Genomic DNA, 25,811 nt, shown 5'->3' on the forward strand with positions numbered 1-25,811 from the left:
GCATGACACGTTATCTAAATTCTGGCAACATTTCTTAATACAAAATAGGGGAAAAAACTCAGTAATTAGCAGAGTTGCAATGGACTTTCTCATGCAGATTTGGTATACTAGCGTACAACAGTTCAAAAGGGAAAGTGGGAGAAGAACAGGAGTGTACTGTAATTAGTACAGCTCTGCAAGGAAGTAGTATTTACAGAGCAGGCGCACTGTATTATTTCATTCATAGATTTGATTGTTATCTGCTATCCAGAAAGAATGTGAAGGGGCACAGGAATCTTGCTTTATTTTGTAAACACACTTGGAATCACAAAGCTGAAACTGTTAAGTGTTTAAATAGATTTAGGTGCCCATTATCCCTTGTCCTCGCTAGCTGCCAGAAACTAACAGACTCCAGGCTGCCTTGAAATTCAGCCGTAATTTTTGCAGAGATATATTTTAAGTTCTTACCTGTTTACACACAAGGTAAAAAGCAAACAATTCTGCAGTATATCTGGGTACAAAAACATAATTACAGCCATCAGTCCAGAAATGACTGATTTCCCCCTGCCTTTGCAATACCTTGTTGTTTATGTTTCAGCTGGGGTATAATTTCAGAAAGGGCAAAGCTAGTATGCAAAGTAGAAAAATTCAAATACTCAACAAAATAATGAATCATTAGTCACCCTCATGTCATATTACCTTTGCCACATTACACTGTTCTTTTTAATATATAGTGTATTAGGCATCTTTTCTGTTGTAAGACTACTTCTTCTGTCCAGGAGTGACTCAGGTCCCATTAACTTGCTATTATTTTTCTCACATTCATCACTCATATTCTATTAAGTAACTTTTTGGTCACATCAGGTTTTTGCCAATGGTTTGTTTTACTGAAGGGGAGAGGACAGATGGGAAGGGAATAAATGGGCTGTTGCTATATGTGAGATTATGTTTTATCACAAAATAAGCTCTGTCACCAAAGATACTACTCTTGGCAAAAGGAGAGGGTGAGGGAAGGAGAGTCATTTCTGCTTGTGGAATTTTGATTTTTGCTGTTGCACAGTTCAGGCCTCTGAATGAGCAAAGGACCGTATATGAAAACATAACACAAATGTACAGTGAACAGACATCACTGCTATAATAACATGCAAACCAGTGGTTAGCCGTTCCTTGTGGAAAACAGTGCTCTACATTACTAACTGTAAAGTAAGGTGAGCAGGCTGTGGTTTATACGTGGCTTTCATTTCTGTATCAGGTTTAGTTTAGAAGCAAAAAATATTGAAGTAGTTATTTCTTTCAGGTATATAACCAGGCACATCACTACCACCTTTATTGCTGTTATAAATAACTTTTTTTCACATACAGAAAACCTCTGAAACCTGTAGTCAAGACGAAGTAAGGATCCTGCAGTTAACACTAGTGGCATTTTATGTTTTATATCCTTGCACGTATCAAAAGAGTAAGGCCTACTTTTCTTTCTCTCTTCTCTACTTTTCCATTAGAAGGCACTGTGCTGCTTTTTTGCTCTTATTTTGTTAAATTATAATCTATGTTGTTTCACAGCCTGTTGTGGATAGCAAACAACAGCAACGTGAAGTCAGCACTTGGTTTGGGGATTCTTAAACTACTGGGTTTTAGCCATAACATATGATAAAGGCAATATGCCTCTTTTTTTCCCTAGCTGTTACAGAAATACAATATACAGTCAGGCAGAAAATGAGGGTTGAAACAAATCTAGCATGTTAATAGCAGTCAAAGAGAAGCTCCTATAAATGTCACAAGTTGGCTATTTACTAGTAAACTTTCTAAGGAAGAGATTTAATATATAGAAACAAATAATATATAAAATATGTATATTAACATACAGACATAAATGGGAGAAAGGGGACAAAAGAAAGTACAAAGGTACATTAATCTTACATACAGAAAACCAGCAGTGGCTAAAGTGCCTTGAACAACAGTAGGCATGAAAGAAAAGAATGAAACAAAATAGGTATCAATCCACCTTTTTTTCTTACAATCAAAGATCCACAATTTATTTGCAGATAGCAATCTCCTTGCTGCTGTGACTTTCACACTGAATAATTAGAGATGAACTCTGCAAGTGAGGAAGCCTCATCTGCATGAAGAATTATTAAAAGGAAAACTGCAGGAAAACTGTTGCAAGACAGAGCTTTCTTACATAGTGAACCTTAAGCTCAGTAATAGTACAGTTTTTCTCTATTTAAAAGAACACTGTCCACTTTGGGAAATGTTTTCTTCATGGAAAAACAAATATGCCTCATCCTAACGTGTCTACTTGCGAGGCAGCCTGCAGAACAGGTAGAACTCTGCAGTCTCCTTTCCAAGTCATTGCACAGCCTTTGAAGAATAGCAGAAACAGTGCCAAGTAGTAACAACTGACTGAAGCAGAAGTTTGATGTGTGTTTCAGATTTAGTTGTGGGCTTTACTGTGGTATTTGTTTTGTTTTTTCTTTCCCTCTTGCAGTATGAAGAACAGCTCTTGTAGAATATATAATTATCATCTTTTTACAGAGAGTGCCAAAATACAACAGCCATGAATTAGAATAAGCCACTGTGTCTCCTTGGTTGTGAAGAGTTGCAATAAAAATAGGCTTTGATGTCTAACTTTTGATGTCAAATATGCTCTCCTAGAGCATATCCCACAGAATATTTATCCCCTAAATAGCAGCACATTTGCAAAGCCCAGTGTGTTTGAAAACTCTTATATAAGCTTTTGAAGGAAATTATCAGCTCATTGCATTATGAGTTTTGATTTTTGAAATCCCTGCATATAGAAGTTAGTCAGAAAAATGTCTTTCAGGACAAATGAGCAGTAAAGCTATTGTTCTAAGGTACAATTCAATATCAACTGTTGCAGAAAATTTGTTCTGCATACATATAAATGTGAACAGGGAGAACAGGTATTAATGGACCTGTTGAACTAAATGCATTAATTAGTCCATTGTTTACAATGTTGAAGTGCTGTATGACTTCTAAAGCATTTCATAAGTTACACATGTCTAAAAGAAAAAAAAATAGGTCAAACATAGTAAAACTCCCTTGTAATATTTCACTAACACTGTTGAGAAACATCAAAACCACAGACCTGAGAGAACAATAGATACGTCTCATCTTCTAAATACTGCTTCAATTGGAGGAGTCTGACAGTGAATCTGTGCTACTACATTCTCTCTAATGAAAAACCTTGACCCATGAATCAGTAAACATCACAGTAAGGACATCAATTTTACCATGACCAACAGTCATGACTCAGTGCACTGAGTTCTCATCCTTAATTTTTAGACTGAAAAAGAAAAAAAGCTAAGAAAAAAAAAAAAGATCACCCACAATGAATATGCTCAACTGTGCTGTTGCCCTCCTCTTGCTAAAGCAGTGTATTTTATTTTATCTTGGTTCTCAATTAAAAAAGTAAAAAGGATGCAAAAGTAATTCCATAACAGAAGAACTGGGAAAGCCTTGTTTTTCTTTAAGCCACAACTACAGGTTACTTCAGTCACAGTAAAATCTTTCTTTCCCCATGGGGACTTTCCCAGTGTCTCAGTGTATCTGCTTCTAGCATGAGAGCATTCAAGTCTTTTTCCTCTCTGTAGCTGTTTATTTTCACAAAGCTTGCATGAATTTAATCCACTTTTATCTATAGTTTAATCCACTTTGAATCATGTTCAGACAAATTTGTCTAAGCTTCATAAGCTAAGGGTGGTGGTGGTAGACAGGCTTGACACAAAAAATTTTGCATAGAAAACCAGATTGGCAAAAGGTGTGATTAAGTATTCCTTACAACAGAAAAACTAATGCCTACAAATCCCTTTCACTGAGAAAAAGAGCAGAAATTTTTACGTGTATTTTTTAACCTGTCTTTGAAAAGTTTGTTTGATAGAATGCAAGTCATAGGACATTTCAGTTCAAAGTCTGGACATTTCAGGAAATTTTGTATGTGTAAGAGAAAAAAAACCCCACAACTCAAAGCCTTCCAAAGTTGCAAGTGATATCCACTGAAAAACAGCAGAGCAAAGGAGGACGGGGGGAGAAAGAGGAAGGAGTGAATGAGCGGCTGTGTGGTTCTGGATTGCCAGCTGGGCTTAAATCACGACAGTATTGCAACAAATAATTAAAAAATATACAGAAAAGCAGAAAGGAGAGAGAAGGCAGAAGTCAATAACATACTTATCTTACAGAATAGTGATATACAGTGCATAAAGAGAAACAAGAATCAGATTTCATAAATATTATTTTCCTAGGCTCAAATGTATCAGAAGAACTCATCAGTCTCCTTTCTATAACCCACATTGGTTACTCTAAAGATAGAGAAGTGAACTACCCCTTTATGCACCATGGGATTTTGTTTGGATTTATGACTGGAAGCTATGAGACCTACTGAAAGATACATCAGAGAGAGACTTCTTGAAACGCTAGTTTAAAACATGTCCAGATGCACCTGTAAGGCATTCACCTCCTTCAGCTCTTTGCAGTTGTAAAAGCAATGCCAGCTGTGACAACACGCATACTGCTCAGGACTTTCAGATCTGTCATCTTTAATTCATGAGTACTTACTAGAAAAACTTTACCGGGATGGGGTAAAAATCTGTTATCACTTCTGCCATAAAAATAATCCCAGCTATATCAATGCTCCTTGCATGATACAGCCTCATGAGCTGTCTCTGACTCAGCAACACCTCTGTCTACTTAACCACTTTGGTAGCAGTTCCTTGCTTCATACCCCAAGTGCAGAGCACTCTCAAGGAGAGATGTTGCTGAGGTCTTTTCTCTCATAAAATGCCATTTCCCCCTCCTTAAAGCATGGTTACTTTCATGGTTGGTAGAAACAGAGAGTAATTGCAAAAAAAAAATAACCAAAGTTAAACATAATGCATCTGCTTTGATGTACCCAAAAGTATTATTGTTCTATTTTTAACAAGTCCTCTCACTGGCATATGCACACACAGCTCATTAGCATTAACAGGAATCAAGGAGCTGTGCAGATACTGTATTATTAGTATGCATGCAGGATTATCTCCCTTTAGTACTCTAAGCCAGAGGTTTCTGACAGGTTACAAGAGATTTGTATACCCTCTACCTTATGCCAGGAGACTTTGAAAGAGAAGGAAAAGCCCAATAAAGATTATGCCAAACTAATTCTATTAAATAACTTGAAGCAGAATGTCACAGTTAATTACGTATTTAAAGACTGAAAGTGGGCTCACATTTGTAAACAAATAATTCATTCAGGCTTTGTTTCAAAGATTCCTCCAGGCTTTCTGTTCATCAGAGACAAATGGCAAAGTGATGAGTCCTGCATTGCAGTATTTGTAATACTCAAAAGCAAAATTCCAGTAAGAAAAATCTAAGTTATTTACAACTCAATGTGTCATTGTAGCATGGTTTGGGGCTTTTTTTGGCATTTTTACTTCCCTGTCAGCTTTTCTCATGGCTTTCAACTGAAAGAGGGGAGATTTAGATTAGACATTAGGAAAAAAAATCTTCACTGTGACAGTAGTGAGACACTGGCACAGGTCACCTAGAGAAGCTGTGGGTGATCTTTAAGGTCCATTCTAAAGCTCAGCTATGACTCTATGATCTATGAATGCTGGTGCAAGGTCTGCTGTGTTAGAGCACATGTCCTATTTTACTGATTAATTTCCAGTATGCAAAGATGGATTGCAGACAATACAGGTAAAATCTAATTTTTGTAAGGCAAGGATGTGCAGGGTAATCACATAACTGAAAACACATACTACATTTTAGGTTATTTCATTGACTGAATCACAACTTCAGAGTGAGTCTAAACATACAACCAAAATATAGATCTACTAAAAACCTTATTAATTTTAGAATTATTTTTTAATAACTTTACAGGAAAAGATAACAGAGTACTTAAAATGTTTTCTTTGCAGTAAATCTGAACTCTACCCAGACTACTCCACAGCTCTCCTTTGCTGAGAGATGCTAATACAAATTAGTTCTGTAGTTTTGTTTGGTGCTTAAAGCAAATAAAAAACCCAGTACTCTAGAACTTTATTTCTACTGAAGCTAAAACTTGGCAAAAGATCATGGAATACTGAAGTGGTACAGCTAACTTTGCCACAAACTGGACAAGACTGACAGAAGCTGAATTAAGGAGCTGTATTTCTACTAATGTGTATTCGTTAGTAATTTTATTTCCTAAAGCCTATATACATGCATGTTGGAACAACTTGTGACGGTTGTGTAATTAAAACTTCATCTTTGTTACACCCCAAAACACACCTCATTCCAAATTTCTATAGCAAAACATCAGACCTATGGAGGATGCCACATAAGTGAGACTCATTTCAACTTAATGAAAATGGAAGCTGCAAATATTACTTTGATCAAGCAACTCTACAAGTTAATTTACTTCTTATGAAAATGCAGATAGTCAAATTTAGATATAAGGTAAAATCCTACTGCCTCAAGACTGCTTTTAAAGCAACTTGATGATTTTGGACACCATGCAGTTTACAGTGAAGAGCTCAGCACACGGCTAAGTCCATCAAATTTATATACACACAGTGTAGTTCAGGATTCCAAATCATTTCAAACAAAATTCAAGGTACTTGAGTTCACTATGGTTACCTTGACAAAAACACACAAAGAAAATGGCTGTACAGCAGTACAACACATGGTAAAGAGATCTGTAAGCAGGCAAGATGACACAACACAGCACACTTCAGGGTGCATGGTCAAGTACAGGCATACACCCAATCTCCCAGCTAGACTTACTGGTATAAGCATGGTGTTGGACTGTCATGGCTAAAGTATATTCAAACCCAAGTCAAATTGTAGTCGATCTAGTTCATAAGCATCTGCACAACTTCTGTTGAGATTTTTTTGGGTTTAATCTTCCTGGGTCAAAATCAGACAGGCACTCATCACACCAATGGGTAAAATTTCATAGCATCATAGAATGGTTTGGGTTGGAAGGGACCTTAAAGCTCATCTAGTTCCAACCCTGCCATGGGAAGGGACACCTTCCACTAGACCATGCTGCCCAAGGCCCTTTCCAACCTGGCCTTGAACACTGTCAAGACTGGAGCATACACAGGTTCCCTGGGCAATCTGTTCCAGTGCCTCACCAACTTTATCGCAAATAATTTTTTTTCCTGGTATCTTATCTCCCCTCTGTCAGTGTAAAGCCATTCCTCCATGTCTTGTCACTACATGACCATGTTTCACAGAAATTCATTTTAGAAAATGGTCATTTTTAAATAACTTAAAGCACAGCATTCAGCACCATATATTCTGAATAAAGATCAACTTGAAAGCAGGTCTCTTTCCCTAGCACATCTTAGCTTTCTGCAGCTGTTTTCAGCTGCAGACAAGTTACAGTAAGTATTTCCTACTCTGATCTTAATGTCTAGTTTGGTTTGTGGCACAGCCTAAAGCCTAAGCAAGTTTTTAGTGCCCAGTTTAGTTTTGGAACATGACAAAAAATATGAAGCATACTATTAACATTTTCTGTTGTGCTTATGTTTTCTAATTTGTGACCCCTATCATAACATATAACAAATACATAACAAATCCCATGGGCTTATACAACCCTTCCATCACTGGAGAGGTTCAAGAATGAGCTACAGAGGCACTTGACCTTTCTGCTTTTTCTTTCACAGAGCCCCCTACCATTGCACACATGGTCAGACTTAGCAAAATAGAGGTGAATTATCTACCACATATACAGCCTTTACCTGCTACAATAGAGTATAGGTTGATCACGTTGACAATGCTCATCTACATTCAAGGAAGAAGAAGAAATTGTGGTTGCCAGGGAAGTCGCTTCAAACAGAGATTGAGTGCTTGGCACCAGATCTGGCCGGTGGTGTGAACCTAGTACTGCACACACAAAAATAAAGAACTGCATTAGAAACTTCGTTTCAAATTAAATCCAAGAATATGCAAGTGTGTCATCTCATAGTCTCAAGCTGTCTCAACAGCTTTTTGGAGCTTCTTATAATGTTTAAATGAGATTGTAATATTCATATGGCCATACCCAAAATCTTTTGCATTACAGGGTGAGCTTCAAGATTTTAGCCAGTACATTCAGCAGGATACACAGCAATCCCAAGGTCAAATATTAAAAATATTATAGTAGTATGAATATCTGATGAAATCTAAGTTCTGTGACTGGTTTCACACTCCCAGGCCCCAGTTCTCAGATGGGGTTATGCAGCTGGCTCCCCTTTAGAGCCTGGCTGCAGATGAGCTCTGAAAGGTTCAAAGACTGTATCTCCTCAAAAAGACTCTGGGAACAATGATCTGAGCTTCAAAACATTTCACGTGACATGTTTGTTTGCAAGTGAGAAGAATAGCACTGGCTCTGGCTTTAATCTGCTACCTAGGGTGGATAAATTCTTTTAGGATCCCCCAAAATCCAAAAGATTATTATCATACTATAACCTTGATTCTGACTTCCTCATGCTCCTCAAGGTTCACTCTGCCATATGACTAACAACTGTCTCCATGAGAATAACCTGACTGAAATTTTGAAAGATGAGCTGGATTGGAAGCTTATAGGGCTTCTACAGTTTATACTAAATTCCTTTAAAAACATTTGTTAGGCTGTTGATTTGAAACACATTACCTTCTTCATCAAGGCTGGCATAGCTTTGTCCTTCAACAAGAATGCCATGCTTTTCATCCTTCCACTCCTGGCTAACTGCACACACTATTTCTTGTGATGTTGCCTTCAGAGCCATGATGGAATTGCACCGTTTCTTTGAAGGTGAAGACTTTAAAACTGCATTACCAAATGAACATCTTTAACATGTTATAGAAAAGCAAGTCATCTATAAAGCTAGACTTTTTTAATACACACAAAGAACACATCCTGATAGAAACCAAATTATTCAACATTATATTAAAACAAGAGCCAAAGGCACTGTTATGTCATCTGTGAGTGAAGTATTCTTGTCTTTCTGGAGTTCCTTAGTGCTAGCAGGAAAAAAAAAAAAAAAGGAGGAAAAAAACCATCATGTCAGTTAACCGGCTTTGCTATCACCAAGTTACAAATCTGTGAAGTATCAAACCAGGGACAGAATGATACATAAAAGAAAACTGAAAACACATTTGGAGTATTCTGAGAAGTTATGATCATTTTCTTAAGCTGCAAACTACTGCTATTATAATGATGTATGTGCTACTGCAGAATTTCTACTTCAGTGACATGGCAAACATCTTTGGGTACAATAAACACTTCCAAAATCGTGATGGCTTGTACACTCACGTATGAGCATCCCCTTTATAATTCTTACTAATGCCTATCTACTCACAATGGCATTTTGCGTGAAAATTTAGGATCTGACTATTTCCACTACTAATGAACAATGACCCCCATTTGTAGTAGTTCTTACATATGCCAGCCAGTTCATTTAGTGTTTTCCAGTTGCCAGCTGCTGGCCTCCATGCATTGGCTGCAGAGTTACTTCAAATGCACTGCAGTAGTACATACTGTGCTCTACTACAGAATTCAAACTGAAAGCATCAAAGCTACTTGTCTGAAGACTGACGAAGAGAATCAGATGCATACCTCCAGGATGATGTTAAAAAATAACATAGTAGATAGCAGCTGAGCTAGCCTCTGCCCAAGGCTGAATCTGATTATTATGTTTTTATTGTTATTTATGAAGGCTTGTTCTGTGCACAGGGGGAAGCAGCACAGATTCAGAACAGGCCTTAAGAGTTTAAACTGAAATATCTAATTGAAATTTAGAACCAGTGTTGCTGAAGGCAGGAAGACTTCCAATTCTTCATTTTACAAAAAAAAAATCATAATGCATTTGAATCTTTAATATAGCTATATAGAAGTAGATTAATAGCCTTGTATGCAGAGCAGATCAGTAAGAATGAGGTATTATGACAGATTAACAGCTGGGAAAAATGAGACAGACAAATTAAGAGTAGAGAGAAAATTAGGCATGATGTTCTTAATTGCACATTGTAGCTTTCAAATATAAAATAAATTGTGTCTTGTGACATAAATCTAGCAGTCAAAATTAGAAAGAATTTTAAAAAGACTCAAATGTTTAGCAAGGATATGTGGCTTCATGAGACATTTATTTTGTCCAACAGATGGAAGCATCAAGTTGTCTAATCCTTGCTCTCTATCTGTGCAGGGGAGTTTCTTTGAATATTGTCTCAGACAACACAGCTCTCACTAAATTGATTCTAGGGTTCAAAGATACCTGAGTCTCAAGAGGTGCCTTCCTTTCAGCTGAATTTTGCTTTGTATTTTGTCATATTACATCAGACGCTGACTTCCAGTGGTCAAAATTTTAGTGAAAATAAAACCTGATCTGAACTTTTGATGGAAGAAGCCTGTAAGAAGATGGCCCTCTAATCTTCTGATTTTTATTTTCTTTTGATTTTGTAATAAGAATATACACATTACACCTGAAGGAACTGTAATTCAAAGTAGATATGAACATACGAGCTTATTTCAATATGTGAATTCTTGAATGATAGCTAATTTCACCTGTTCATTTTCAAAGTCAAGCTAAATGCAGGAAGTCCAAAAATAAATCTGTTCCTTAATACTTGCAAATTCTGTTGTTTAACTTCACAGCTGTACCCATATTATGATAAAATATCTATACTGCTTACTCCATTGGACTAAAGCAACATTAATTCGTTCTTTTCAGTTTGGAATCAAGAAACAAAATGAGATTGCTATTTCTCAAACATTTTTGCTGAAATCTAACTTCTTATGTAACTTCATACACAGTTGTTATGCTGTGTTTGGACACTCTGGAAGGTACACAGCGCTGGCTTTGGCTGGGATAAAGCTGATTTTCTTCATAGTAGCTCTATGGTGCTGTATTTTAGATTTGTGACCACAACAGCATTGATAGCACACCAAAGTTTAGTTATTGATAAGCAGTGCTTCCACAGCATCAAGGCCTTCTCACACTGAGCTGCCAGCAAGGAGGCTAGGGATGCAGGAGGAGGTGGGAGGGGACACAGCTGGGACAGCTGACCCCAACTGACCAGAGGGATATCCCCCGCACCATATGGCATCACGCAGTGCAATAAAAGATGGGATGAACAGAAGCAAAGAAGAAACATTCATGGTTATGGCAGCTGTCTTCCTGGGTAACCATTACACATGAGAGAGCCCTGCTTTCTTAGATACGGCTGAACAGCTGTCATCTGATGGGTAGTGGATGAATTCTTTGCTTTGCTTGCAACATGCAACTTTTGCTTTCCCTATTAAACTGTCTTTATCTCACTCCAAGACTTTTCTCACATTTACCCTCCTGATTCTCTTCACCATCCAATTGGGGTGGGAGTGAGTGATTGTCTGTGTAGGGCTTAGTTGCTCACTGGTCTTAAACCACAATATACAGAAAAAACTCACCTATGTAGGATCAATTCACCCTCTGTCCTTGATGTCTTAAGAGGATCTACATTTTTCAGTTACAGAAATAAATTGATTTTATTTGAGAGAAATGACAATCAATAGTTAAATTATTGCTGCAAGACTTAAACTTAATCCTTTGGTAGAGATATCCCTCTGTAGTGAGGGTGGGTTTCTTTTGGCTTTTTTTTCCTTCCCCTGTGTTGGGGGTTTGTGTGGCAAGGTTTTGGTAGCAGGGTAGCTCCAAGGGTGGCTTCTGTGAGAAGCTGCTAGAAGCCACCGCCATGTCCAACAGAGCCAATGCCAGCCAGTTTCAGGATGGACTCACTGCTGACCAAGGCTGAATCTATCAGCTCAGACTAACCAGCACCTCTGGAGTAACATATCTGAGAAGGGAAAACTGCTGCATAACAGCAGACGGAAGAGAGGAGTGAGAATATGTGAGAAAAGCAGCCCTGCAGACACCAAGATCCATGAAGGTGGAAGGGGAAGAGGAAAGCACCAGAGCAGAGATTCCCCTGCAGCATGTGGTGCAGACCATGGTGAGGCAGGCTGTGCCCCTGCAGCCCATGGAAGTTCACAGTGAAGCAGATATCCACCTGCAGCCCACAAAAGGACCCCATCACAGAGCAATTGGGTGTACCCTGAAGGAAGCTGTGACCCTGTGGATAGTCCATTCTGGAGCAAGCTCCTGGCAGGACCTGTGGCTCTGTGGAGAGAGGAGCCAGCGCTGGAGCAGGTTTGCTGCAGGACTTGTATTCGCATGGGAAACCCACATTGGAGCAGTCTATTCCTGAAGAACTGCACCCTGTGGAAAGGACACATGCTGGAGAAGTTAATGAAGAAGAGGGAAGCATCTGTACTAGAGAAGTTCATGGAGGACTGTCTCCCATGGGTGGGACACCATGTTGGAGCAGTGGAAGAGAGTGAGGAGGAAGGAGCTGCAGAGACAATGTGTGATGAACTGACCGCAACCCCCATTCCCTGTACCCCTGCACTGCCCAGGGGGTGGAGGTAGAGAATTCATGAATGAAGTTGAGTCCAGGACAAAGAAAGAAGCAGGGGGAACGTGTTTTAAGATACGGTTTCATTTCTCATTTCCCTACTCTGATTTGATTGGTAATAAATTAATTTTCCCGAGTTGAGTCTCTTTTGCCTATGAAAATAATTGGTGAGCAATCATCTTATCCTTATCAAGACCCATGAGCTTTTTGTGGTGTTTTTCCCCCTTTGAGGAGGGGGTGTGATAGAGTGGCTTTGGTGAGCACCTGCCATCTAGACAAGGGCAAGTCACCGTACCCTGTAAGTAGCTAACAGTGATATGTAGCGTACCCTTGAAAATTAATTAGAAATTAAGAAAGGAGAAAAGGAGGGGAGGGCTAGAGACAGGTGAGTGTGAAAAAGACAAAGGACTTTATTAATATCCAACTTCTGATATTTTCTTTGATAAAGCACATAAAAAAGTCCACATCAAAGGGAAGAATACCTATCTTCTCAAACATGCTTTTCAAATATTGTATGTAATAATCTTCTGCAAATTAAAGATACTAAAATCAATATCCCATGAATAAGATGCAGGACTGGACATAGCATTAGATCATTAAATCTATTTTTGTATCAATGCTAATATATAGGAACTTGTTTTACCTTCAGATGCCTGTAATGTGACAAAAAATAAATAGCAAACAAATCTCTGTAATTTTAGTATTGAGTACAATCGCATTAGCTCCACTGAAGAAACTGACCTTCTGGCAATGTGAGTGCTACATGATGTTGAAGAAAGGATTCTTCTATTGCCAGGACAGGAGCATTATAAAGTAATGATTATATAAATATATAAACAAAAGTCTTACCTTGAACTTTCTTAAAAACTCTTGTACTCATAAACTTTAAAAATCTGTCTGCATAAAAACTTGGTCTGTGAACTGAAACAGTATCCTGTAAGATTGAAAAAGGTCTCAGTCACATTTTCCATAAGTATATGACACAGAAATTGCCAGGAAATAAGTTGGACATCTCAGATAAACTGTATCATACATTTCATGCATACTCAAAAGAAGTGAAACTTAACTCATTTTTTCCTTTTTAAATGTTAATTGTTCAAGGACTTTAGGTATTTCATTTATGAAATTATGAGTTATGAATTATACAGCCATATACTGCAAAATCTTCCTAGCACCTGAAATGCTTTTTTCACATTATATATACATTTTTCCATTAGAGATTCATCAATGTCCTGCGAAGTGGCCACTGTCTTTGTAAGTTAGCAGGAAAAAATGATCATTTGGTTGCTTTCTAAAGATCAATAGATAAAATCAAAGCATGCACTGGGAAATGGACTTAAAAGATTTCAGCAACAGCCCAAACCATGTGGTGATGGTAGACTACTAATACACCAAAGCTAACTCTTTCCTGGTCAAAGTAAGTCGAAGTTCCATTAGCTAAAATATCAGCAATTAAAAAAAAATATATACTTACCCCATCATAAACAAGAGCTTTCCAAGAATGTTCCAGCTTCTTCATTAATCTAATCATATAAACATAAAATCAGAATTGTTTTATAAGATTTCCCCATTGGTATGTAATTTCAGAATAGCTTACACACTGAAACCTGAAATTCATCTTACCTGTAAGACTGGAGAATATCAATAATGCCCATAAATAGAAGCAGCTTTTCTTCTTTATGGCTTTTAGCTGGAATACCTCCCATTCTGAGAGAAACAACAAAAAACACAGATTATCTTTTAAGGTATCTCTGATAATCATTTAGTAGGTGAACCGTATCCACGTGAAAACCCAACAAAACAGGCACAACATAAAACCTAGATGCCACACTGTGAAATCAGACAGATGTAGGTCAGTTAGTATACAACTAATTTTAAACAGCACACTGAAAGTATCCCAGATCCAATGGTAAATGTCTATTGTAAGCTATTCCTACTCCATCATCTAGAAAAAAGGGACCATTGTTATAGGAATGAAAAAATTAAATCAAATTTTTGGTTTTGCAGCTTTTGTTGACATTGATGGATCCACTACAAAACTAGAAGAGAGATAGAAGATGCAACACATGCAATACCTCCAAATCTTTTTTAACAGTTTGAGAAACAGTACACATCTGAAATAGCTACAAAAGAGGCTCGAGTACGTTCCCCGCTCTGCCATTAACACACAGCAGTCCCTTCCTCTGACAAAACAGGGCTACCATCTTTTCAATCTTTTTTTTTTTGGGGGGGGAGGGAAGAAGATATGAGGGGGGGTAAATGTTTTTTATTATTCTAAGCACAAACGAAACCACGTAAATGCAAATGGAGTTTAAATTACTGTAAAACCTCACTACCATGAACTCCAGCTCAGCTAACTGGTCAGACATTCAGAAGTGTTAAGTGGTTTACAAAACTATATTCTGTCAGCCTTTCCTGGAAGCTATGACTATAAATTCCATTCAGTACAAGCAGCAATTATTGCTGCTGGGTATCCATTCTCATCCTCATACTTGTATGGCCCAGTGTCTGGTTTAGGCCCAGCTGGCAACTGAGTAACAGACAGCTCCTCTCCCTGGGCAGGATGGGGAGGAGAATCGGAAGTAAAACCCATGGGTTGAGATAAGAACAGTTTAAGTGAAATATAATAATAGTAGCAATCAGCACATGCAGGCCAACTCCCCCCAGTTTATATACTGGGCATGACATGCTGTGGTATGGAACACCCCTTTGGCTAGTTCAGGTCAGGAGTCCTGTCTCTGCTTCCCCCTGGCTCCTTGTGCCCCTCCTCACTGGCAGAGCACAAGAAACTGAAAAGTCTTTGGTCGGGGTAAGCGCTACTGAGCAACAGCTAAAACCTCTGTGTGTTACCAGCATTGTTCTCAGGCTAAAGCCAAAACACAACACTGCACCAGCTACTAGGAAGGAGAAAAATTACTATCCCAGCTGAAACCAGGACAATTACCTATATAATTAGCTTTGGCTTTCCGTTAGAAAAACGGACCAAAACCAAAACCCAACACCCACAAAACTGCCTGTGCAACACCTCTGCCACCATACAAGAGCATTCTTCTGTGTGAAAGTGAGTGATGCTGTAAAAACTGAGTGAAATTCAGCTCGAGTTTATATTCTATGGCTCTGAACATCTGGAAATTCTCTACAAATGCTAAATACTATAATTCTCCTACTTGTTAGCTGTAGATTTAAGCACATGTTTCTATACCATTAGTTGTATTTACCTAGACAGCTCACTTGAGAACCAGAAGAGGAAAACCTTAATTTGAAATTAAACCCTTATTATAATGAAGGACTGAATATATAGAATGAGAATGGTGAACGTAACGTTGTAACACTGAATGTGTTCCAGAGGAAACAATACAAAACCTACTGTTCTATATACTTAAATTCCTACTGCAGTTTTTGATAGCTAGAAAAAGAGGAAAGCAGCAGTTCTTATCTCAGGAAGTATCCACTGTACATGGATATGACTGCACTTCAGTGATGGATGACAGAGTTCTACATATCATATATAATAATTTGAGATGAAAATAACCACTGTAGGGATTTCCATTTCAATATTGATAAATAGTATGGTTCATCAGGCTGTTTCCAGTTAAAATTAGATTATACCTGAGATTCTTGTAATAGCTGTCTCATAAAACCTCTTTGATAAGGAAATGCCCTTGTTCATACATAAGTCACTCTGAATTTACCAAATTTGTCATTGTGTATTTAAAGATGAACAATCTACTAATCAACACTTTAATTTCCTGCTCTGCAGCAGATATTGAGGGTCCAGCTTTTTTCTGAGGGTAGGGGGTGAGGAAGGAATGCAAAGGGAGGCTTACTCTTTCAATTTCTGAAATGCAGCGTACTCTTGAATGTTTTGTCTTTTAATACCAAGTGTCACAGACTGAAGAAACAGAACATTCAAGTTTTAATGGTAACCTTAAGCACACATTCTGGCACTTACGTGTTTGTTGTCCCTGTGGTGACAGAGTCTCCCGTCTTTCCAGGGCCCTGTATAGACTCCATGGCTGTGGAATAGAGAACTTTCTGCCCCCCAGGACGCTTTGCATCCGATGCACTCTGGGAACTCTCTCCCTCTTTTTCCTTCATGGTACTGTTCAGTATGTGGATTCCCAATAGCAAACTGTAATCCATGATCTTAAAACTTTCTAGAACCTATCAACAAAGAAGAAACAGCTGTACTAAAACAAATGAAGACTACATACAATATGAATTACACAGCATTATTTTGAAAACTTAAGTAGAAACAGTCCTTCAAAGCACCAATTTATCTTATTAGCAAAATGTGTAAAATTATAATTAAAAATATATTAATATATATTATCAGACATTAATATAAAAAAAACCTCCACATAAGTCAAAGTGCTAGCTATCTAATTAGCTCAATGCTTTTGTTACAAGTGGGCATGAAGGATGTGTAGCTGAATGGTAACCCAGTGTCACTTTGTAGTCAAGGAATGTAAGTCCAGTGAGCACCTTTTTTATTTATAGCAAATAATAGTTCCACCATACACTTAATGAACTACAAACATCTTTAAAGTCATTGCTAATGCATGTTCCAGACTTTACAGAGCATTTTTCCTACACTACTCTCTACCTCTCCTCCACCTCCTATTTATAACTGAGAAAGTATACTTGGAGAATTTTCAAGTGTCAAAAAAAGCATTTGCTACCACTGTCTCATTAACAGTGGATGGAATTTTGGTGCAAAAAATCACGCATCATTATTAGGCAGTGTCGTGGTTTAAACCAAGTCCCCCAACTCCCGGAGAGTTAGGAAGGAGAATCCAAAGAATGTAGCCCCCACGGATTGAGATAAGAACGGTTTAATAGCTAAGGCATAACACAAAATCACTACTGCCATTTACTACTACAAATAATAATGATACAGCAAACAGCAAGTGAAAAGAATACAACACCCCACCAGCCACCGACCCATAACTCACTCCACCCTGCCCGGCTGAGCACCGCGTGCTCCCTCCTCCATTTTCCTCTCCAGCTCCCCCCTCCAGCTCTCTCTCCCAGTATCCATCCTGGGCATCACGTGCTATGGTATGGAATATCTCATTGCCTAGCCTGGGTCAGGTGCCCTGTCTCTCCTTCCTCCCTGGCCTCCCCTCCTCCACCTGGCTGGAAAAAACCTTGAACAAAAACACCCTCAAAACATGCTCAAACCATGACAGGCAGTTTTATTTCTGAAGCATGACTTAATCAAACAGCTTTCTCTTCTAGCTCTATCAACCATTTTGCCTCTGTCAGTAGGCAAGTTCCCTTTCTTATTGCATGCATATGTATTACAGAATTATGAAATCACTGAATAGTTAGGGTTGGAAAGGACCTCAAGATCATCTAGTTCCAACCCCCCTGCCATGGGCAGGGACACCTCATACTAAACCATATCACCCAAGGCTTCATCCAACCTGATCTTGAACACTGCCAGGGATGGAACATTCACAACCTCTCTGGGCAACCCATTCCAGTGCCTCACCAACCTAACAGTAAAGGATTTCTTCCTTATATCCAATCTAAACCTCTGCTGTTTAAGTTTCAACCCATTACCCCTTGTCCTACCACTACAGTCCCTAATGAACAGTCCCTCACCAGCATTCCTATAGCCTCCTTCAGATACTGGAAGGCTGCTATGAGGTCTCCACGTAGCATTCTCTTCTCCAGGCTGAACAGCCCCAACTTTCTCAGCCTGTCTTCATATGGGAAGTGCTCCAGTCCCCCAACCATCCTCGTGGCCCTCCTCTGGACTTGTTCCAACAGTTCCATGTCCTTCTTATGTTTAGGACACCAGAACTGCACACAATACTCCAAGTGAGGTCTCACGAGAGCAGAGTAGAGGGGCGGGATCACCTCCTTCGACCTGCTGGTCACGCTTCTAGTCAGTTACATCATTATGATGTCTGACATACTGCCATTAAAAGGAAATACAATTCAAGTCACTATGCAAAGGTGAACTATAATAGTCTGCAATCGCATCTAGCAATATAACCAAACTGTGTTCAATATTTTACATAGCAGCAATGCTAAGTGAAGGAATAAAACTGGTAGCAACCAGGAAGAACATGCTGTGCCACTTACCTCTCCTTCACGTCATGGAACTCAGCAACAAATAATTCATATAATTTTTCATCAGAATCAAGAGGCAATAGCATATCTTTTTACATGAATGAGAACAAATTCTGATTTTGCAGAGATGACAAATAAAGAGCAGTAACTGCAAGTACGTAATGTTGATGAAGGCTATCAAAGTATAAATATTTTTTACATGAAACACCAAGATGGCTTGTGACCTCTGAAACACATTTTGCAAATCCAAAATGAGATTTTTTTTTTGGCAATCACCAGGAAAAGTCTAGTGGTCTGTGAAACTGTATGTGGAGGAAAAGGGAATCTACTACTTAATACATTCCTAGGGATAATTTTAACTCCAATGCTAAAAGTATATAGGCAGAGGTAGGAAAGTTCTGTTCCACTCCATCAATACTTCTTACGTACTCGTTATGTGAAGTAGAAGCCAAATGTACAATTACAGCTGAGTTCTTTTAAATCTCTGGCATTTCTCTTCCACTAAGAACATGGCATCTTAATTTTAGCACTATTTTAAGCATTCAAGGTGAAGAAACAAAAAATAACACACTGTAATCTAAATATAGAAAGGCACAGCTTCATTTGGATTTCTAGACACAAGTGAAGAGTTTATAAAACATCTTTCTTGGAATAATCCTGCACAGAGGTGGGGTAGTTCAAGTGGAACAAGACGGAGGCTGCTAACCTATGACTCTCAGTACTCCAGAGCATCCTCTGATGACAGAGCTCACACAGGATTTCAGACAGGACAAAAAAGCGTATTTCTAAATCACCATACACCATGACGATGAAATGTAATCTAATTCCAATCTAATGAAATTAAATACTATTTAGCATTGTGTGGGATAACACTCACTAGAATAACTTCTTGGTTTACAATTATGAATTGTAAAAATAGTGCAACTAATAGGTACAAAGGTACAGGCACTGGGTGCCAAATAAGTTCTAGACTTTATTGATTGTTTATTGCTATCTTTTACTCAGACTTTCTCAAAAAGAAATTAGTATATAATGCATTCATTAGAAGTGTGTAATCAGTGGATGTCAGCCAACAAATACTGAGAGTAGATTCTAGGTAGATTGAAAAAAAAACCAACAAAAACCCAGATTAAACCCAAAAAAAACCATGCCAATTAATCATCTGCAAAAATATCTACCTTAGTAGTACAGTCAGCAACACTGTTTATGCAAAGCCAGGTTACAGCAGCTAGTCAGGCTTGGAAAAAGCATTGCTACTCCTGTTTTAGAATTATGAATGTACTAGCTGACAGCTCTGTCTTCAGACTATTCTTTAGCACCTTTTGAATTAGATTACATTAGACACATCATGATTTAACTGCCCTAATTACATAAGCTCATGGATGTAGCCTCGTGGAAGGCTGTGGTATAATGTGTTGCTGCTTCTTTAACAGTGTACTTTTTATGCAGTAAAATTAATATTTCTGAGTGCATCAATTCACCACTGTCACTTAAACCCTTACTACTTGTAGTCTAAAATGGACTATTCTTTGACTATTTATGACTTTGTTCTAAGATTACTGAAAAATGTAATAAAAATAAGTAGCTTTTTTTTTATTATTCCAGTATTATTCCAATTCAGTATAAAAGTGAAACACCTGCACATCCAATGAATTAACTTCTGTACAGATTCTTACAAATAGCTCACAGCATACAAATTTCAGGTCTTGTCACTGGGATACCCTATTCATGGTCCTACTCAGATGCAGGACTGTGTAAACTACAAAGTTTTCAGGATGTCATAACAGTATCTACCCCTCTGTCTGCCTACTGGTTTGATACACAGTTCTGGTTATCTCCCCTTAGAAATTTGATAACCAAATCAACCAGTCCTTATGCAAATACACATCTTCTGACCTAAGCATGTTTCACTTCCCTATTTGTTTCTAAGAAAAAAGCCTCACACAAAACAACCTAAATAACAAGGAATATCAGACACCAGCATTCAACAAGAACGTACTTCATGTCAAACTCTTTAGTCTGTATTAAGACAAATTTCAGACAGTGGAATTTCTAGCTGAATATATCTGAAAGGTCCTCACATATGTACAGAATCGTAAGCTTTTTCCTGGGTAAAGGGTTGCTTGCAAGAAGTTTCAATGATTTTAGATAGAACTGCTTTTGAGAAGCAGCAGCAAGTTTTTAAGAACGTACCAAAATGAGATCCTAATCTAATGAAAAACAAACAAATCACAGTATTAAAAGGCTGTATCATAGCAAACTGAGAAAGTCCTGCAGTCAACATCTGATGTTGAAGTCCTTTCCAACGCTAACTATCCTATGATTCTATGATTCTGTCATCCATGTGAGATCACTAGAAACTGATGTTACATCCCAGAAATACACTCCTCATATAGTAAAAGTGAGGGAAATCCAGTCTTTACCCATATAACTGCTCCAAAATGCACCTTGCTAGCAAAATGGCATTGGAAGATTCCAGCAAAAATATTCTTATTTGTTAGTACACAGCATGATTAAGTGTTGTATTCAATGACAACTAAACATGCAATTAATTAATTTGACAATAAATTGTTCATCTAATCTGTATTTCTGTATTTCACTAGCTACACAGATTCTGTTAGCACAATGTTGTCACTTGGTCACCAAGTACTGCTTACAAGACTGGCTTTGGCAGTTTTGACAACTTTCAGACGGCAAGTGTCACTTATCCCCTTCTAGCCTTAAGCACTATTTTGCTTTCATACCACATAAAACCCACAGTGAGATGGCATCACAAAATACATTGTTTCAAAACGTGGAAAAATAATTCCCTGGATCAGTTTTTCATCTGAGCTAATCAGATGTTAAAGCATTCTGTGAATCATCTTTGATGGGGTTATTTCAGCTATCTCAGCCACTGATTAATAGAGCAGAGCATGTATTCCTGCCAAGGAATTTTTATTTCAGATGCAGCCAGCCCAAGCTGTGTATGTCTGTCAGAGAAATCTACATTTACGTCATAAAACATGCAAAAAAACCTCAAGTCAGCAGGTAATTTTCTTAAAAGAATTAAGGAAAATGCTACTAAAAATATAATTTCACAAATTCATGAAATACAAAAAAACCCTAAGAGGTTAACCATGCATGCAAGTATTTCCTCTTCTACAAGCATTTTGGAAATGTGACATAGAAACTGACATAAAGAAGATTGATTCTACACTGAATCAATAATTACTCTCCAACACAAGGAAATATATAAAGAAAAAAAATCCCACAAAATAAAGTACTATTTGCATAATAAGCATTTTTTCAACAATTGTGCAAATGTCAAACGCCTAGCAATGGGTCTGGTTTAGAAACAATCTATCCTGTGAAAATGAATCATCAACCCCTCCAAAGCACATGTGGAGTCACTTCTCATTTCAACAGAATTCTTAAAACATGTTGTTAATTATACTGTTAACTCCTATACTGTTAACTCCCAAGAATTACAATCTTATTTCTGATTTCCAAAGTAGAAATGAAGAGAAATTTGAATTTAAATTGATACTACAGGAGTGATAATACTTAAAGATACAAGAGATCGGCAGTATCAGTACATGCCCACTTTCCTTAAACTACCTTTTTTGACAAAGGGCCCCTTCATCTAAGATTAGCACATTCTTTCATTACATGCTATTTATTATTTCTGATTTGTACTGCAAATTCAATACTCCTTCAAGTTGCGTCAACACTACTGTTTGTAAGGACACACTGTAGAATGGGTCACTGAAATGAAAAGAATAATCTGTGTAGAACCTTTGAGGCAGAAAAAAAAGACAAAATCAACAACTTCCCACACTACCAAGGGTGTTGAAAAATCCAGTGAATAAATTGATCATATGAGATCTCTGTCAGCATTGCTTCAACACAAAACAAATATTCTATGAATTCTGTTGTTTGGCTTCCAGTTCTAATTAGAAGTCTTAGTAGCAATGCATTTTGTCCTTGTCTTGAAAGATTTTAAGCAATGAGAAAGAAAAACCTCCATGACATGAACTCCTTTTCTGACCACAAACCAAAAAATGGCATCCACAAACTATCCTCCAGATTAAAGTGGAGATATTAGCTAAATAATCCTGGCAATATTCCTATAAGGCATCTAATCATTCTCATAATTTTCTAATGCAGAAGTCGACTACAAAATTTCAGTGTTCTGCCACAGAGGGAACAACAGCAAGTCAACCTTTGATCATTGGGAAAGGTTTTGGTTTCCTTGTCCGCAGCAAGACACGTCTTACAGAAAGAGGTGAAGAAGGAATCAATAAAGATTATTTAAATCTTACTTTTTAGAAAACTTTTAATTGTTTGTCTCATTCATGAGCAGAACAATTTCTGTTAATATTTATAAGACTAATTTTGGAAATTGAAGAGTCTCATCTATTCTTAAATACTTAATAATTTTATACAATAATCAGACTAGCAAAGAGCATGATTACAAAAAATAAATCACAGCTACTGAAACTACCTTCCAATAGTCTCAGTATTTACCACTGTACAAAATACAGACACACAAGCTTTACAAATTAAAGAACTCTGAAATGAGTAAGGCTTCAAACCGAAGATTTTTAGGAAAGCTGTTCAGACAAGTGAAATTCTTTATTTTTAGCACCATTTGCCTGTAGTGTGTTCCCTGTCTCACCACTCCCACACCCCCAGTAACTATGATAGTGCCTACTGTCAAGGATAAGATAGCTATAAGTCTCAACAATAGTTCAGAATTTGAAAGCTAGTTCAAATTTTCAGTTGTTTATATTCTATGTATGATAAACTCAGGAATATTACATCTTTAGGAATACTGCGTAATGTTACACTTCTTGGTTTAGCTAAGCTGCAAAAAGTGTGAAATGGTTTGTGTGCAGAGCTTTCTGACCTATCTCCTACTGTGTGATGAACGTAACAAGCAGGGGAATGCAGGAGCTGGAGAACACTAACAAGCTGTATTTGTCCCAGAACATCATCTGGAGCTGCTGCTGGAGACACCAGACCATGACAGACCGCCACAAGCCACTCAGCTCCATCCTCTAATCGGGCAGATCATATACCTCCCTTATGGGAGCTGCAGGAAGGTAGACAAGATCTGATACTCCAGCAGTGGTCCACCACTGCCATACCTTCTACTGCCTTTCTCTGGGGAGGGAGCTCTATGTTAGCTGGTAAGATGCTCTGTGTCAGGCTGAGGAGATACATAAGGAGGCCAGCTCAGCTAAGCAAGGAAGCTACAGTTTGTATGTGAAAAGGCAGCATATAGGATAGAGGAGGACACACAGGCTACAAAAGAGGAACTGACAAGCACTGCCTGGGCACATAGGAATATGGCAATTACTGTCAAGGAAGCCAAAACTCAGACAGAATTGAGATTTGCAAGGGACTGTCAAGGGCACAGAGAAGAGCTTCTACTGCTGTATTAGTGGTAAAAGGCTGACCAAAGAAAATGAGGGCCTGTTGTTGAAAGGGGTGGGTGATACAGTGACAGCAGACACAGATCACAGCAGGTCCCCACCACCATCTTTGTCATCACCAGCAAGTTCTGCCAGGCTTCTGTACTTCGTGACAGAGCTTAAGGAGGACGGGGCCTACCAGCCTGGAATGTTTATATTGAAGAAGCAGGTAAAAAAAAACTAAACATTGCTTACTGATTCTGATTACAAATATGAACAACGAAAATCTAAATTTAAGCAATGAAATTTAAGGGATTTTTTTAGTCCTAAAATATTGGCAAGCTCATTTCCTTTCTTTTATGAATTTTAATTCCAGCGTCTACACTAACTTTTTTACTTTGGAATAAAATGAGAAAGAGATGGCAAGTTCTGAAGCCCTAAAAACCTAGGTCAGTTACCACTCATGCTAAATAGCCACCCCTATACCATAAAGGCAGAAAGATTTAGCTGGACCTTTAAGAACTCCAGACTAATTTCAGAGTTCTTAATCTATGATTAACACACTGAGAAACACGATAGTTGAGCACTCAAGTAATATGTAGCAAGAATTTACCCATACTTTCAAAGAACCAGTAAGAGTACCCTGTCTATGTAACAATGAAATGATTGATTCTTGTTTTCACTTTCTAGTCCAGTTCCGTCTTTTAGATTCCATGTATTATTTTCATATAATAGACCCCCTCCCCCCGGCTTTGATTGTGTAACCTTTGACAAGTGGGAGGATGCACAAAAGGGCATCCAGATCCCCAGATGTGACATTTTGCATTATCACACATGGCAGGAGCTCAGGAAACACTCACTGCAAGGGGCTACAGAAAGAACAATGTGTGGTGTTAGATAAATGGTTCACCCTGCACATGCAGCTGAACATGAGATCATCCAGCTTTTCAAACCAAGCACAAGACATTGCAGACTTCTGTGATAATTAAACAAAAACTACTATTCATGTGCAGAAACAACGCTTTCCATCTTGAACCACAGATGGCAGCAAACAACAGACTGACTTCAAGATGCCTCTTCTATGTGATGACTTGTTTTATTATGCAACACTCAGGATTCCTCTTACACAAAGACAATCTTTTCTTTCCACCACAACTGTGAACCTTATGAAACTCTGAGACCTGGATAACTCCCCTTTCACCTACTTCATATTTTCTTACCTTTGAACAGAAAAAAAATCTATTTTACAGCAGTTTTCTCTGTCCACAATAGGCACTGAGTCCATTCACTAAAGTCCTCTCAAAGAACACTGGCAGGTATCCTTCTCTTGTCTTGAAACTGTTATGTAGACACTAAGCACTACCTTTCACTGAGGAAGAAATTACTTTGCTCCAGAAATAAGACAGCTGACACTAGACACACACACACACCCTTCAGTTTCCTAGTTCTTGTTAATTTACAGACTTACTGAAGCAGTACTGAGCTTGCAGCTCTACAAGCTTGCTATCATATGTTACAAGCTTTGTTAGCATATGTTACAAGCTCTGTTAGCATATGTAGCAACAGTAGACAGGGCTAATTGTGCCTCAGAAAAAAATAATTAAAATCTCCAAATTAGTGGAAAGCAAGAACTAGAATCTAAAAACCCTCTACTGGACTACTTTCCTACAGTAATTTGATCCACAGATGGATCAGTGTAATACTAGATGTACAGACAAATAGGGAGACAGCATGAAGAATGGGATCTCGAGGTTTTGCTGGATGATAAATTCAGTGAGTTGGCAACGTGCCCTGCCATACAAAATGGCCAACCTTATCATGGGGTGCATTAAGCACAGTATAGCCAACTGGTTGAAAGATTGTCCCAGTACAGTCAGCATTGGTGCTGCCTCACCTCAAGTATTGTATAAAGCTTTGGGCTCCACAGAATAAAAGCAATATAAGAATATTAGCATTTGT

The 25,811-nt window shown here is 38.1% G+C and overlaps 1 protein-coding gene across 4 annotated transcripts in view; it reads right to left on the reverse strand.

The window, feature by feature from the left end:
• Positions 1-25,811, reverse strand: part of PIP5K1B (phosphatidylinositol-4-phosphate 5-kinase type 1 beta) — a 105,143-nt gene that overhangs the window by 9,672 nt on the left and 69,660 nt on the right. For all 4 annotated transcript variants that reach the window (XM_031054402.1, XM_031054401.1, XM_005154967.3 and 1 more), the window contains 6 exons: positions 16,322-16,533; positions 13,993-14,076; positions 13,844-13,892; positions 13,219-13,303; positions 8,594-8,749; positions 7,701-7,845 (listed from right to left, as the gene is read on the reverse strand). In XM_031054402.1, the coding sequence (XP_030910262.1) occupies positions 7,701-7,845; positions 8,594-8,749; positions 13,219-13,303; positions 13,844-13,892; positions 13,993-14,076; positions 16,322-16,533 (731 nt within the window). The remainder of the gene's footprint in view (positions 1-7,700; positions 7,846-8,593; positions 8,750-13,218; positions 13,304-13,843; positions 13,893-13,992; positions 14,077-16,321; positions 16,534-25,811) is intronic.

Source organism: Melopsittacus undulatus, chromosome Z (assembly GCF_012275295.1).
Source record: "Melopsittacus undulatus isolate bMelUnd1 chromosome Z, bMelUnd1.mat.Z, whole genome shotgun sequence".
Taxonomy (NCBI): Eukaryota; Metazoa; Chordata; class Aves; order Psittaciformes; family Psittaculidae; genus Melopsittacus; species Melopsittacus undulatus.